This window comes from Pipistrellus hanaki (assembly GCF_964339955.1).
Source record: "Pipistrellus hanaki genome assembly, chromosome: 7".
In the NCBI taxonomy this organism is placed as follows: Eukaryota; Metazoa; Chordata; class Mammalia; order Chiroptera; family Vespertilionidae; genus Pipistrellus; species Pipistrellus hanaki.
In genome coordinates, this window is record NC_140509.1 from 79,128,614 (window position 1) to 79,143,291 (window position 14,678).

Below are 14,678 nucleotides of genomic sequence, written 5' to 3' on the forward strand. Positions count from 1 at the left end.
TGTCCCTCTCAATTCCTCTCTGTGTAAAATCAATAAAATATATTTTAAAAAAATCTGAAGAAAATAAACTTTTGGATTGAAAAACATTTTAATACGTAACATTTATATATTTTCTCTTATATCAATACAGTCATGAATATGTGTGTGTGACTGTGTATTTTTAATGTAGAAAGGAGTCCATGAAGGCAAAAGTACTTAGAGCCCACAACAGCCCTAACACAGCCCTGCTTGCTGGACATATTTTCATTGTATGCTGGAAACATGTGAGGTCAGAATTTTAGGCATTCTATCCATTCAATATATTATTTTTGAGAACTGATGTCTTCAGATTCTGAGGAAATGAATTTCAGATGGTAGAATTTTATACATCCTGAAAGGGCAGCAGGATAGATTTATAGGGCGAGGATTTTGCTGACTACACTGCAGATCCCATTGTGTACAGTAGTCCATTAAGAGTACCCGTCTCACTCATAACTCACCACTTCTTCCCCAGATACCATGAGCTTCTTGCATGCATCTTGCTGTTGAATCCATAAAATCTTAAACTTGAAGGTTCTGAACCCAATCCCCACGCAAAGCAAAACCATCTTACTCGCCACCCTTGACCAGTCACTCAGCATCAGTTTGAGCACATCCTAACACTGTCTGCACTTGGGAGCTGCAAAGCTGCTTCCCTCGGCCTTGTTGTCTTATAAAGAAACACGGGATGTGAGAAAACACAGATATTCACAGGTTGTGGCTGATGCAGTAACAAGACGTTATAAGGAGTGAACGGACACCACATGTCGGCGATGGTGGGCGAACTACGCATCGTGGGCGCTACCCACAAGGACTATTGTGGTCTCATCTTCCTCGGGGTTCAGTTCCGGACGCTCCTCCACCACCCTGTGCAGGGTGCTGTAGTGTTGCTGGCTCTGGTGGAAACAATGCAGCTCTGAAGCAGCCTCCCAGGCAGCAAAAGTAGGCATGGGGAAGGCCTCTGGCCTCTTGTTTTCAAAGAAGCTTTTCAGATTCCTCTCACTCAGCTTGCTGGCGTAGTCCACGAACGCATTTTCCAGCTGCTCCTTCTCCTTTTGTGCATATGTCTTCCAAAAATTCAGCTGAAGGTAGCTAACTTTAGATCGGCAGCGAGCACAACAAGTGGTGAGCAGAGAGAACAAAGATGCTGAACAAATCAGGCACCACCCTAGAATCTTAGAAAGAGAGAGATAGTGAGGGCGTGTAAAAGCAAAGCCACTTCTCAGGGAGCGGGCGGGGGGGGGGGGGGGGGGGGAGCGGGGGGGGGGGAATAGTATTGGGAAGTGAATGGCTAAATGGCTAAATTAAAACCACATCTCAGCTGAAATCCTTCATCTTATTTTTTTTTTTTTAACAACACTTTTCTAACGGTCAAAAAAATTTCAACTTTACTTAATTATTCTTCATCCTCCACATCATTGCTGATAAGCAAATAAATAACTAGAAGGCAGGCAATATCCCCTCTAGCAGGGCAAGTGCTATTCCTTCAACTAGAGGACTCTGAGGTTCAGAGAAGTCAAATCCCTAGCTCTAGATCACATAGCTGGTGACTGGTGGAGTCAGGATTCAAACCCACAGCTAGCCAACTCCAAGGCCAAGTTCTTTTCGGTCCTACACTTTACCTCCCTTAAGAAAAGAGCATCGCCCAGCTGGGTTCCTTGTTTCTCTGCCTCACCTGTGGATGGAGACACTTTTTTTCACCCCCACCCACATGCCCAACTATTGGTCTGGACTGTTTGTTTCTCCTGATTACCTGAGCTACTCTGAGCACCTGCTATTGACACAGCTTGCCTGGTCCACATCCCCCAGGCATCCGCCCCCAGGAATCAGCCCCAGGCCCTTTTCATCCTGCTGCGAAGTAAAACAGGTCGGTGTGCCCGGGTTCAGCCAGGACAGCATGTGCATGATCTCCTTGTGCTTGTGTTTAGAGAAGAAAAGCTCACACGGTGATGAGTGTTTGGATCTGGCACTAACTGAATGGAGCCCGGGGCCTGGGGACATAAATCATAAATCACTCAGTGTGTCACAACCTTCGTGATTAATGCCTCCCTTCAACAAAAGAAGAAAGACATCTGGGAGCCTGGCATGTTTTTATCTAAGATGTACTTTATGCATCACACAAAAGACTTTAGGCTTATCGGTTTATGGAAAGTAGATGACTATACTGCCAGCCAGCTTTGGAATGCAGGGTTTAAAAAAACGCACTTGGCCTTGATGTGCAGATCCTCGTTGAAAAGTAAAATTATACCATTTTAAGTGCGTTCATTCCAAAACAAGTGGCACTGGGACCAGTGTGGATCTGTTTATCCACTCTCACGGCTTGTTTTGGTTTGGGGAATGCAGTTCCTTGAACTCACAAGTAGGAATGCAGTCTCCCCCGAGGCCAGGGCAAGGCGTCACATCTGGATTTGTGCTCAGGAGCCTGGGAGGATGACAAGCTACTTCCCCACATCAGTTAGGGAAAGCTATGGTTTCCTTCTGTTCCATAAAACAAAGCCCCAAACCGCGAGCTTCTAACGTCCTGTAAGACCTGTTGCGCTGAACAGCAGAGAGCGGAGGACACACCTCCCTGGAGAATATGAGCGCTTTTCACCAGAGGCTAAAGACAGCCCATTCCTACATTATCTGGGAACCTCTTCCCAATCCTGACACTTAACACACGGAGATAGAAGCTGCCAGAAATCATTCAAGGGGATCTTGATTTTCACTATATTGCATGCAACACTGCAAAGCGTTAACTCATTTGGTGCAGCTCTATTTTAATAGATGAATGCTGTGTGTGTGGGTTTTGTTGTCTTCCCCCGCCCGAGAAACCAACTTGAAAATAAATAATGGATAGAAGGCAGTAATTTCTAATTACAGCTCTGGCCTTAAGGCTCAATCATGAGTTCTATCATGCATTATTTATGAAGTCAACGGGGGGGGGGGGGGGGGGGAGAGAGAGAGAGAGAGAGAGAGAGAGAGAGAGAGAGAGAGAGAGTGTTTTTAAAGTACTTAAGTATTTACGTAAACAGAACCCAGAGGGCGTTTTCTGTTCGGAAATGGAAAAGACAATTCAATCAGCAGTTTTACACTGAGCCCCTCCGCCTTCTAAAAAGCTTTTCCCCATGGTCTCTGCGCTGCATCCTGTTCCAATTTCCATTGTGTCTCAGACTGTTCTGGCAGGATTCAGACTCAGCCCTGGCTAGCAGGGGAACGGAGAGAATAGCTCAAGCTGGGAGGGAAAGCCAAGTTTGTCCTTTTTTTTTTTTCTTTTTTTTTTTTTTCTTTCTTTTTTACCTGAGACTGGGCCTGCAGGGACAGCTTCAGCTCTTCGCTGTCCGTGGCTGGCATGCTGGTCTTGCCACAGGACACTTTGTGAAGCTCTGCCCAGCACTCCTTGGGCTTGTCCTTGCAGATCAGCCCCAGGAAACCTGCGCGTTTGGTCCCGCTCATAGCACATTCATAGAAGGTGCCGTTGAGCAGAGCCACAGACAGCCACATCGTGGGAGCCACCAGGGCGCTCAGCGTGATCTGGCCCAGGACGTGGAAGAAGCGGCGGCCGTGGTGGCGGGGGAAGATTTTCCTGGGGTTCACGCAGCAGCCGGTGAAGAGCCGCCAGGACCTGCTGTTCAGGAAGAAGCCCAGGATGAGGAGGACCCAGGCGGGAGCGAAGAGGAAGACCAGCCCGTAGGCCGTGTTCTGGCTGCTGCAGGGGCACCTGAAGGCCACGAGGGAGAAGAGACGCTCGCTCCCCAGGGTCAGCAGGGCCATGAAGCTGTAGCCGATCACCGTTTTCTGGTGCAGGAGGAACTTTAAAATCCCGTTGAAAGCATCCATGTTGGAGGTAAACAAAGCAGGGAAAGGCTTCGCCTTATTTATTGGCAGAGCAGCTGCGGCCGGCCGTCGTGGCTGAGGGTGGAGCTCTGCCTTCATTGGAAGCAAAACCGGCCTCCTTCTCAGACCGAATTCGGCCAGATAAGGAAACAATGTCATTCCCCAAGAATGAGGATTTCCCAACTGTGTTTAGACAATGCCTCCTACTGGCGGGGATCGGGCCATGAAACGAGAGCCAAACCACTGGTGATTGAATTCAAAGTGCAAAGCCTCCGTTTTTATGTTGTTTCCATGCATTGAGAATCTGAAAGAAATGCTCACTCGTGTCAATAATAGTCCAGGAATTTTCCAGCCGGAGAAATCAAAGCATTCCCAGAAATGGGTTTCAGCCAGTTTGGTCGGAAGCCAAGGCAACGTCCAAGTCTGGACATTTGTACTGTTTTTGTTTTTTTTCTCTCTTGCTGCTTAAGAGCAGGAAATTCACTTTATATCCTTTAAACCTGGCTAGCGGCAGAGACGTGCAGCAATTTTCAGGATTTGACTCCTTGGGATTGATAGGAAAACATTAGTGAGCCTTTGCATTTTGAATGAAAGACAACATGGGAAGTTTTCTTTCCTGTGCTGTCATATCGTCTCCCGATGGGCACCTCTGCCTTTGCCCTCATGCCCAGCATCCCCTCAGTCCTACATCCACCCTCCACGCTGACACGAAGGAGATCCCTTTGAAACAGAACCTGAATTCCGCCGTAGCTTATGCATGGCTTTGAGCCTCCCCGCTGCCTGCAAGCTGGTCAATGTCAGCCTCCGTGAGTCTAATCTTGGCGTTTCATGCCCACGATAGGTTCCCTCCACCTGGAATACCACCACCACCACCTTGTTCACCTGACCACCTCTCACTCAGGATCCATGAACATGGGTAGATGTTCCTTTCTCTGTGATTATTTCCAGGATTGCTTCTTAATATAGGGTGGGGCCAAAGTAGGTTTACAGTTCTTCCTGTAAAAAATAATTAATTGTGGAGAGCAGCTACAGAGTTTGGACAGGTTCAAGCCTCAGACTGATGAGAGGGCACAGTCCTCTCGTGGCCACGTGCAAGTCCCAGCTTGGAGGGCAGAGCCCTCCCAGCTCAATGATAGCCAGCAGCTGTAGCTGTAAGCGTGAACCTATGGTCTCAACACGTGGCCCCACGTGCTTGAGTGATGTGGGCTAGATAGAGTTCAGGTGCATGTAGTTGAGTAGGATTGAAACCCACACGAATATTGTAAACATCTTGACCACGCCCTTACTTTGCCTCGTGGCATCTGGCTATAAAATAAAGACACGGCTTGTAGTCCGTGGTGCTGTCTCTCCATCAGAGGAGCGGTGTCCCACCGAGACCCAGCTTCCATTCTTTTGTCCGTCTTTTCTCAATCCTTCACCTCCCCCACTCAGGGTCGTTCACCTTTGGCCGTGCTGGCGTGGCACAATTAATAAATAACAATACAAGAATAAAGTCTGTGTTTCACATACTCACAACTATAAGCCTACTTTTGCCCTACCCTATATATTGTATAACATTGTACTTGCAGGACTTATCATACTCTTGCAGTTATTTGTTTAATATCTGTAGCCCTTTTATTAACTTGGTATTCTGGATCTAAACATGGGGTCAAACAGATTAGACACTCATTCAACAATTCCTTTTCCAAATACTTATTCAACTCCCACTGTGTGCCAGGCACTGTACTAGACAGGCAGTACTCATAAATGAATAAATGAATGAATGAATGAATGAATGAATGAAAAAAACCCTTTAATTAGAAGTACTTCTAATTAGAAATAATTAAAGGAAATTATTTCAATTTCCTACATTGGTGTTAATTTTAAAATTAAATTAATGAAGCCAGTTGAAAGACCTTTCAAGCTAACACATTCCTATGAATGAGCTTCAAATTCCAGGTCTGTGTGCTTTGTGAAAAGAAAGTGCCGTGGACTCGGAGCCGAGATATAGTGTAGCCTGGGCCATGTCATTTTACCTCTCTGAATTCCGGTTTATTCATTTGTGAAAAGGGGAATGAAACAGAAATAACTGTCACGTTTTCATCCATTTCCATATTATAAAAAAAGTTAAGTCCTGAAAACAGGAGACTTTTTTGAGAAGTTGCTTTAGGATGTACCTCTCATCACTACTCTTTAATCCTGTCAGAGACTCGCCATCCTTAGTAATTGCACTCTCTCCACTTCCCCAAACACACTCTGAGTCTAACCCCCTTGGTCGGCAAACTGCAGCTTGTAAGGTTCCAACTGAGAGGTTTGCGAAGCAGAAGCAAGACACAGAGTCCAGGCGATTAAAAAAAAGGGGGGGGGGGGGCGTGTGATTAATCTGTGCTCTGGCGAAGCTCACTGGTCTGAGGGTGGGCCAGGGAAGTTCACTCCAAAAAGTGGCATAGGTACTTCTTTTATACAGCTGTTTGGGGAGGGGGTGGGGGGGGAAGGCATGAGAGGTGTGGAATTCCGGCCTCGGGCCAGGGGTCTAGGAAGGCCCTAGGAAGGCACCAGCTAGCCCACTATCTTTGTCACCATCCACCTTGCAGATGCTTGCATCGGCTCTGGGCTTCCCCCCTGCCTCGACCTAACACGGCTCTTGAGCCACATGCAGCTCTTTGGCTCCTTGAGTGTGGCTCTTCCACAAAATACCACAGCCTGGGCAAGTCTATTTTGAAGAAGTGGCGTTAGAAAAAGTCTAAGTTTAAAAAATGTGGCTCTCCAAAGAAATTTCAATCGTTGTACCGTTGATATTTGGCTCTGTTGACTGATGAGTTTGCCGACCACCGGTCTAACCTTCCTGTAGCATCCTTCGCTCTGTCACATTTCTGTTAGGGCAGATGTGTTGTCTTTCACTAGCCTCAGTGTGACAAATACCATACTCATATGTTGATGAATAGTCGTATTTTAATTTCCCTCCTTCCTAAAGGACATTTACTTTAAAAATTTTTTGTTCTAAGACCTAGTCCCTTAAGAGGTTTCATAAAAATAAAAGTACATTTCAAAAATAAGTGTGAGCCCAGACTTCTGACTGCAAACTCCACGCGCTTCCCCGTTACGTAGCACTGCCCAGAACAGGGTATTTATTTGGGTGCCCCATTTATAGACATTTGTTCTAGACCAAGTTTTCGTCATTTGCCCCCCTCTTTGTTAGGTGGCTTTCAAGATGTACTTGGGGATTACACCAAGTGTGACCTGTAACAATTCCAGCAGAAATGAATTTTCCCTGATTCTGGACAAGAACCCTCTGGTGGAGTTCGTGGAAGAGCTCCCTGCCGGGCGGTCGTCTCTGTGCTACTGCAACTTACTCTGTGGGATTATCAGAGGGGCCCTGGAAATGGTAAGCCCCTGCTTCCTGGTGCGGGTGCATCTGTTATCGAGTGCTGGGTAACAAACGGCCCCGGAACAGAGCAGCTTCAAACAGATGTTTATTATCTTACACGGTTTCTAAGGATCAGAAATCTGGGACCAGTTTAGCAGGGCGGTTGTGGCTCAGAGCTTTTCTCAGCCAAGCTGTTGATTGGGCTGCAGTCTCAGCTAGAGAATCTACCTTCAAGCCCACTCGCATGGCCTTGCTGACAGTTGGCTAGAGGCTTCATGAAGTTCCTTGCCAAATAGGCCTCTCTACAGAGCTAATCACAACAGGTGCTGCCAGCCCTGGCACAAAGTGAGAGGGGACTACCCGGGGGCGTGAATAGCAGGAGGCCAGAGATCACTGCAGGCCACCGGAATTGTTCATCTATTTAAGGAAGACAACAATTAGCACCTGCTAAGCGTCAGGCACTGCACTCAGAAAGATGAACAAGACACAGTTGCTGCCCTTCAAGAATTGTCTGTCCTGGCCAAACCGGTTTGGCTCAGTGGATAGAGTGTCAGCCTGCGTACCGAAAGGTCCCAGGTTTGATTCCGGTCAAGGGGTCAAGGGCATGTACCTTGGTTGCGGGCACATCCCCAGTAGGGAGTGTGCAAGAGGCAGCTGATCGATGTGTCTTTCTCATCGATGTTTCTAACTCTCTATCCCTCTCTCTTCCTCTCTGTAAAAAATTAACAAAAATATATTAAAAAAAAAAAAAAAAAAAAAGAATGGTCTGTCCTGTAGAGAAATCAGATATGTTACGTGTGACTAAGGGCTATGGGAGGACCCTGGTGGGGGTAAATGGAATGTCAGGGACGACTTCCTAGGAAAACTGTGACCTGGCATTTGAAGGATAAATGGGAATTTGGGGAGGTGAAAGCCTTGAGGAGCAGGGGAAAGGAGCAGCTTGTCCAAAGGCACAAAAAGAATGTTCCCATCAAGGAACAAGGATCTTGGATTAGTTTACCATGAATGACATGTAGGTTGGGAGAGGAATTGTCATGAAGAAGGAGATTTAAATTCTTTACTGAGGCCTGATTTAAAAAAAAAAAAAAAAAAAAAAAAAAAAAAGGCATGTATATGACAAGCTGGGAGTTTGATTTTTATATTGAAAAGAGCAGAGACCCGTTGTAGGTTTATAAACAGGGGGATGATATTTTCAAATTTGTATTTTAGGGATTTCATTCCTTTGTCCACAAAGTGAACGTGTACAGGAGGGGACAATGCTAGAGGGAGGAGGAGGGCAGTTAGGAAGTTGACTGTGGGAAACTCGAGAAAAACCAGAGAAAGCCCTGACAGGACGAGTGGAGAGAAGGGTGATGCCAACAACACTAAGAAGGTAGAACAGATTTAAGATTAGATAATCAGTTGGCTAAAGGAACAAGGTTGAGAAAAGAGGAATTATTTTTAGTGGTTTTTTTTTTAATTTATAATATATTTTTTATTGATTTCAGAAAGGAAGGGAGAGGGAGAGAGAGATAAAAATATCAATGGTGAGAGAGAATCATTGATTGGCTGCCTCCTGCACATCCCCCACTGGGGATGGAGTCTGCAACCCAGGCACATCCAGGCATGTGCCCTTGACTGGAATCAAACCTGGGACCCTTCAATCTGTAGGCTGAGGCTCTATCCACTGAGCCAAACCAGCTAGGGCTATTTTCAGATTTCTGAGCATCCTATGGCGATGGTTGTACTATTAATCAAGAGAGCAAAACCAGGAGAGACAAAACTCCTCATTTTTGAGTTTAATTGGGCAGCTGCTGGAATTGAGGTTATCTATACACACCAGTGATGATATCGTTCAGCAGTTGTTTCACATGTCTGCAAGTCACAGAGATGTGGACTGAAGAAGCACTGGAACTCAGAGAGAGAGAGAGAGAGAGAGAGAAAGAGAGAGAGAGAGAGAGAGAGAGAGAGAGAGAGAGAGAGAGAGAGAGAGGGAGCGCACTACAGTTGGAACTCTAGGAGGCGACAAAACATAGTGAGTAAGCTAGACAGAGAATACAAAGTCTGCAAAGGATACCTAGAAGGAGCAACCAGGGCTTAGAAAAATACCAGGAAATAATGGAGTCAAAGAAACAAGAGAGGAGAGTATTTTAAGAAAAGGAAATATCTGAAACAAGACCTGAAAAATATTCACAACGTTTTGGGACCAAAAAAGCTGTTTTGGGAAAGTGAAGAGAGAAGAAGACAATCTGTCCAAGACTGATGAGCCAATGGCAGCTTAGGCAGAGGTAGTAACAGTCTCTTTTCACAGAAGCTTAGCTATTTAGAATAGTGAGACTAGATAGGAGCCCAAGTCTAGACATGTGTTATATACTCAATAATGAAGTATAAATATAATTTTCAATTATTTATGACTAAAGGCCCAGTGCATGAAATTTGTGCAGGGAGGGAGGGGCGTGTTGTCCCTCAGCCCAGCCTTCACCCTCTCCAATCTGGGATATCTCTCTCACAATCCAGGATTTTGGCTTCCAACCACTCACCTGCCCGCCTGCCTGCCTGCCTGCCTGATCACCCCCTAACCATTCCCCTGCCAGCCTGTTTGACACCTAACTGCTCCTCTGCAGGCCTGTCCCACCCCCACAACTACTCTCCCATTCAGGCCTGCTTGTCCCTAACTGCCTCTTCTGCTGGCCTGGTCACCCATAACTGCCCTCCCCTGCAGGCCTGGTACCCCCAACTGTGCTCTTCTGTTGACCTGGTCATCCCTTACTGCCCTCTGCTGCAGACCTGATTGCCCCCAACTGCCCTCCCTTGCAGGCCTGGTCCCTCCCAGCTGTCTTCCCCTGCTGGCCTGATTGCCCACAATTGCCTTCCCCTGCTGGCCATCTTGTGGTGGCTATCTTGTGATGGCTATCTTGTGTGTTGGAGTGATGGTCAATTAGCATATTACCTCTTAATTATATATGATAATTAGGGGAAGGACATAATAACAGGTAGTCCAAAAAAGTAAAACAATAAATATAATTATCATTCACACAGATCTTCCACAGGTCTACCTACCATTTTTTAAAGCTTGCCCTACCATCAATGACCATGAAATCAAGAAAGGACAAAGGAAGAATTCTGGGAGTTAGTGGGTTGAACCATGAAACCAAGTCAAAAGCAAGATAGAGAAGTCTCCATCCTTCATGGGTAATGGTTGACTATACATGCAGAATGATAGACACATAGGCATCAGACAACATGTGGCCCCAAATATCCAAATAGTATCAGTATAGTCTCCATGTTGTTTTATTTAATTTCCTGTCTAATTTTTACAAAGACAGAAAAAGATCTTATCTGGGAAAAATGTGGGTGAATTTATCTTCTCTATTTCAAAGTGCAGTCTATATCCTTCTATTGGATGGTGGGCATCACAGAGGCAGGGTTTTTGATCACTGTATGGGCCAAAAGAACTGGGCCAACCAAGGTTTATGGTTTAACAAACCCAGGCTGGCCGAAGCCGGTTTGGCTCAGTGGTAGAGCGTCGGTCTGTGGACTGAAAGGTCCCGGGTTCGATTCCGGTCAAGGGGCATGTACATTGGTTGCAGGCACATCCCCGGTGGGGGGTGTGCAGGAGGCGGCTGGTCAATGTTTCTCTCTCATTGATGTTTCTGGCTCTCTATCTCTCTCCCTTCCTCTCTGTAAAAAAATCAATAAAATATATTTAAAACAACAACAACAAAAAAAAACAAAAAACAAAAAAAAACCAGGCTGGTTGGCCAAGGAATTCTTAGTGAGAGAGGGGAATGAGTCTGGTAAGATTATAATTAATTAATATTCATTAATTCATTACTAGGCTCAGGCTTTCCCACTTATTTGCTTTTATTAGTACTTTCAGTTATTTATTTTCTTTACCCCAATGACTTAAAATAGCTGAATGGTATTCTATTGAGGGTAGGTCAGCGATACCATGCCGCTCTTATGTGCATATATTTTAATGAATAGAGAAGTCAGCCCTTGGGGCTCACTTCAATGCCTGGGAAATGAGCTATGCCTTCCAGAGGAAAAGAAGGCCTTGGTATCAAATATTCATGTCTGCAATTTCAATCTTTAATTTTACATTCATGATTTATTTAGTCTATATATTTTTTAAACCTCTCAGAGCCATAAGTGAGTCCCAAGTATTATTAAGACAATACTTATTCTGCTATGATTATGCTATTTAGCTAGGACAGAATGATACATGGCAAGTCAGTTGGAGAGGAATGGTTTATGAATTCCTTTATCCTTGGAAGTTCTGCTTGCAAGGCACACTGGGTCAAGGCTATCCTTAAGCTGAGAATCTGTGTTCTTTCTGAGATGGATTCACCATTCAGCCCTGTGAACAAAACTTGGCAAAGGTCCACTCCTCTGGGCTTGCCCCGGAGGCACCCAGGTCTGGCCTGGCCTGGAATGCCTATCTCTCTGCAGGTGCATAACGCAGAGCTCACACACAGCCAGACCATCTCTGAAGGACACGCAGTCAAGGGCCCTTCATCCACAGAGCTAGCTCTTTTTTTACCTTTTCATAAGGAAAGGCAGCTCCTAAGGGGTAAATAAAGCTGAAGAAGGGAGACAGAAAAATGAGTCTGTTTGCTTTTATAAAATGTTAATGACAAAAGCCTTTTTTCTTTTCTTTCCTAGGTTCATTTGGCTGCTGATGTCACATTCTTGCAAGACAGACTCAAAGGCGACAGTGTGACAGAAATAGGAATTACATTCCTGAAAAAGCTAGATGAGAAAAAATACAGACGGAAAAAATGAAGAATAGCATGCAAAATCTCCCAGGCTGATTAGTGGAGGAGCTAATATTAGCTAAGCACAGACAGCCATTGAGATTTTGAATCGCTTAATAACATGGGCTTTACGAGAATTATAAATTAGCCCGAAATTTGAAATGTAGTACATTAGGATATAGAGTTGTTGTTTTTTACTTTTTCTTTTAAACCACACATTTTCAATCTCATGTCAAAGTTTCATATACAAATAGCTCCTTATAAGACAGAAAGCCTGAATTGCACATATTACATAGTCTATTCATTTCATTATTTATGGTAACAGAAGAAAAAACACACATCTACATAACTGGTATATTTATCTCTTCTCATTGGAAAAAAATGAATGAAATGATAAAACTAGAGTCCACTATATATACAATAGTTTCTAGATATTGTACATTGTATTCTCTATAGAAACAGTTCTATTTGTAGCAATCTTTCATATTTTTGAAAAACAATGGATGTGAATTTTCTCATATATTGGCTTGGTTTTTAGCTTAAGCCTCCTAAAACTACTCTTAATTTGTAATCAACAAAGCAAACCTATTTATTTGGATGCTAATTCTGAAATACTTAAAAATAGCCTCTATACTAATAAAAGGGTAATATGCAAATTGGTCAGGATGCCCTCACAGTAGTGACCGGACAGCAGGCTGCATGGGGCGACCAGGCCAGCGGGGGGTGAGGTGGGGGGGACGACACACACAGTGAGGAATGACCAGGCCAGCAGGGGGGGGGGGAGTTGGAGGTGACTAGACCAGCAGGGGGGGGCAGTTGGGAGTGACCATGCTGGTAGGGGGTAGTTGGGGGCAACCAGGCTCTTGGAGGGAAGTTGGGGGTGACCAGGTGGTAGAAGGGTGGGGCCATGAGGGGAGACCAGGCTGGTGATGGGGGGGCAATTGGGGGTGACCAGGCCAGCAGGGGGGGGGCAGTAAGGGGCAACCAGGCCAGCATGGGGGGCAGTTAGAGGTGATCAAGCTGGCAGAGGGGCAATTAGGGGCGATGAGGCAGTCAGGCAAGTGAGCAGTTAAAAGCCAGCAGTCCCAGATTGTGAGACGGATGTCCGACTGCCAGTTTAGGCCCCATCCCTGGGATTGGGCCTAAACCAGCAGTCGACATCCTCCGAGAGGTCCCAAATTTGAGAGGGTGCAGGCTGGGCTGAGGAGCTCCCTCTCCCACCCCGTGCACAAATTTCATGCACTGGGTCTCTAATTTAATTATAATTCACTTAATATACTTAATTTTTAGATAGCTGGCATTAACCAAATTCTTCCCTTTTCTTGTGAAATATTACTGATGGTGAGGGCAGGAAATCACTAAAATGAGCCGTAAATAATGTTCTTTGAGAATACTTTCAAAGCTCATTCAGTTAGGATGTTTACTGTCATTTTTATCCTCTAAAAACTTTACGAAGTATATTTTATCTGTGACCAGAACATATTTAAAATTCAAAATGTACTGGATTAAATAAACAATCATCTTCACCAGACCTCAGCCTAGAAGGGCGACCTATATTGCAGTCTGGAATCTACTGGATTCTGCAGAGAAGTCAAATTAAAAGTAAAAGCTACAAGTAGTGTGGTACCATCACTTAAAACTGTTGTAAGTGATATAGTACTGAGAGACCTCACCTAGGATTCGGGGCTGGAGAAGGGCTAGTTCTCTATCTAGTGGCTTCAGCTGATGCTGACTAGTGGTTGATCTTTGGTAAGGTGTATAATCTCTTCCTCTCTCTCATGCTCATTCTCTCATGCTCTCGCTCTCTCTTGCTCTCTCCCTCTCTTGCTCTCTCCCTCTCTTGCTCTCTCCCTCTCTCTCCCCGCTTCTCTCTCTATGAAATGAGAGGCTAGGATATGATGAATATCTAAAATATATTCATGAATAAATGACATCAATAACCACTTAAATTCCACTTTTTTGGATTTTAGAAGACTATGGGGTTCATCTTGACCAACGTCACCCCAATCAATTTAATAAATACATTTTTTTTTTAAAAGAAGGCTATGGGGAAATTGTTCCTCACCTACCCAGCTGTCTCTTCTGGACAATGAGGTAGGTATCAAGGATCAAATAGAGTCACTGGGGCAGCTGTCCTGTCAATGGAAGGACCCTCAAACCAGTTCCAGAAGACCAGGAGTAGAATCTGGAAACTTGATCAATGCAGAGATGTTTGTTATCTTGGAAAAGGCAAAGGGAAAGGACAGTGTCGGGAGAGAGACAGTTTATTTCAAGTGACATCATCAGATAGTTGCCCAGCTGTTCCCCGAGGAGGCCTGCCTCTCAAAGTTGCCAGGAACCAGAAATTCTTCCCTCAGCAGCTTTTACGCTTACTTATAGTCTTCTCACATCCCTCCCGCTCATCTATTAGTTATTAGGAGCCTGGATCTCTTCAGCAATTGGAACGGACTATTATGAATAATTGGAGAGTTCTTTCTTCTCCCTGTTTATGACAGACAAAGAATATTCCTGCAATTCCTTTACTTTCTTCTTTATTCCCTCTTCCATTTGTTAGAAATTTAATGATGCTTCATGCAATGGATGTTTGTTGGCTGCCTATATCTTGCTGCCTTCTGATAGAAGGACAGTTTTCTGCTCAGGTGCCCACCGTTTTATTAAGCAGCCCATCCACTTCCGGGGAAGTGATCACCTGGGCACAGTGGCTCATTCCCAGTTTAAAACCACCCTCTTGACAGCTGGTCAGGACAGGCATTCCCCAGACC

The 14,678-nt window shown here is 45.0% G+C and overlaps 2 protein-coding genes across 2 annotated transcripts in view; one reads left to right on the forward strand and one right to left on the reverse strand.

Moving 5' to 3' along the window:
* TRAPPC3L (trafficking protein particle complex subunit 3L) overlaps positions 1-12,122 on the forward strand; it is a gene marked incomplete at its 5' end in the record, with an annotated part of 31,666 nt that extends 19,544 nt beyond the window's left edge. The window contains 2 exons of the mRNA XM_084890174.1: positions 7,013-7,198; positions 11,825-12,122. Coding sequence (XP_084746300.1) covers positions 7,013-7,198; positions 11,825-11,944 — 306 coding nt within the window. The 3' untranslated portion in view covers positions 11,945-12,122. The remainder of the gene's footprint in view (positions 1-7,012; positions 7,199-11,824) is intronic.
* On the reverse strand, positions 51-4,028 carry CALHM5 (calcium homeostasis modulator family member 5). Its single transcript, XM_084890156.1, has 2 exons — positions 3,298-4,028; positions 51-1,193 (listed from the first exon to the last, which is right to left on the reverse strand). The coding sequence occupies exons 1-2, from the start codon at positions 3,991-3,993 to the stop codon at positions 804-806; spliced, it is 1,086 nt and encodes a 361-aa protein (XP_084746282.1). The 5' UTR covers positions 3,994-4,028; the 3' UTR covers positions 51-803.
* Positions 12,123-14,678: the final 2,556 nt, after the last annotated feature.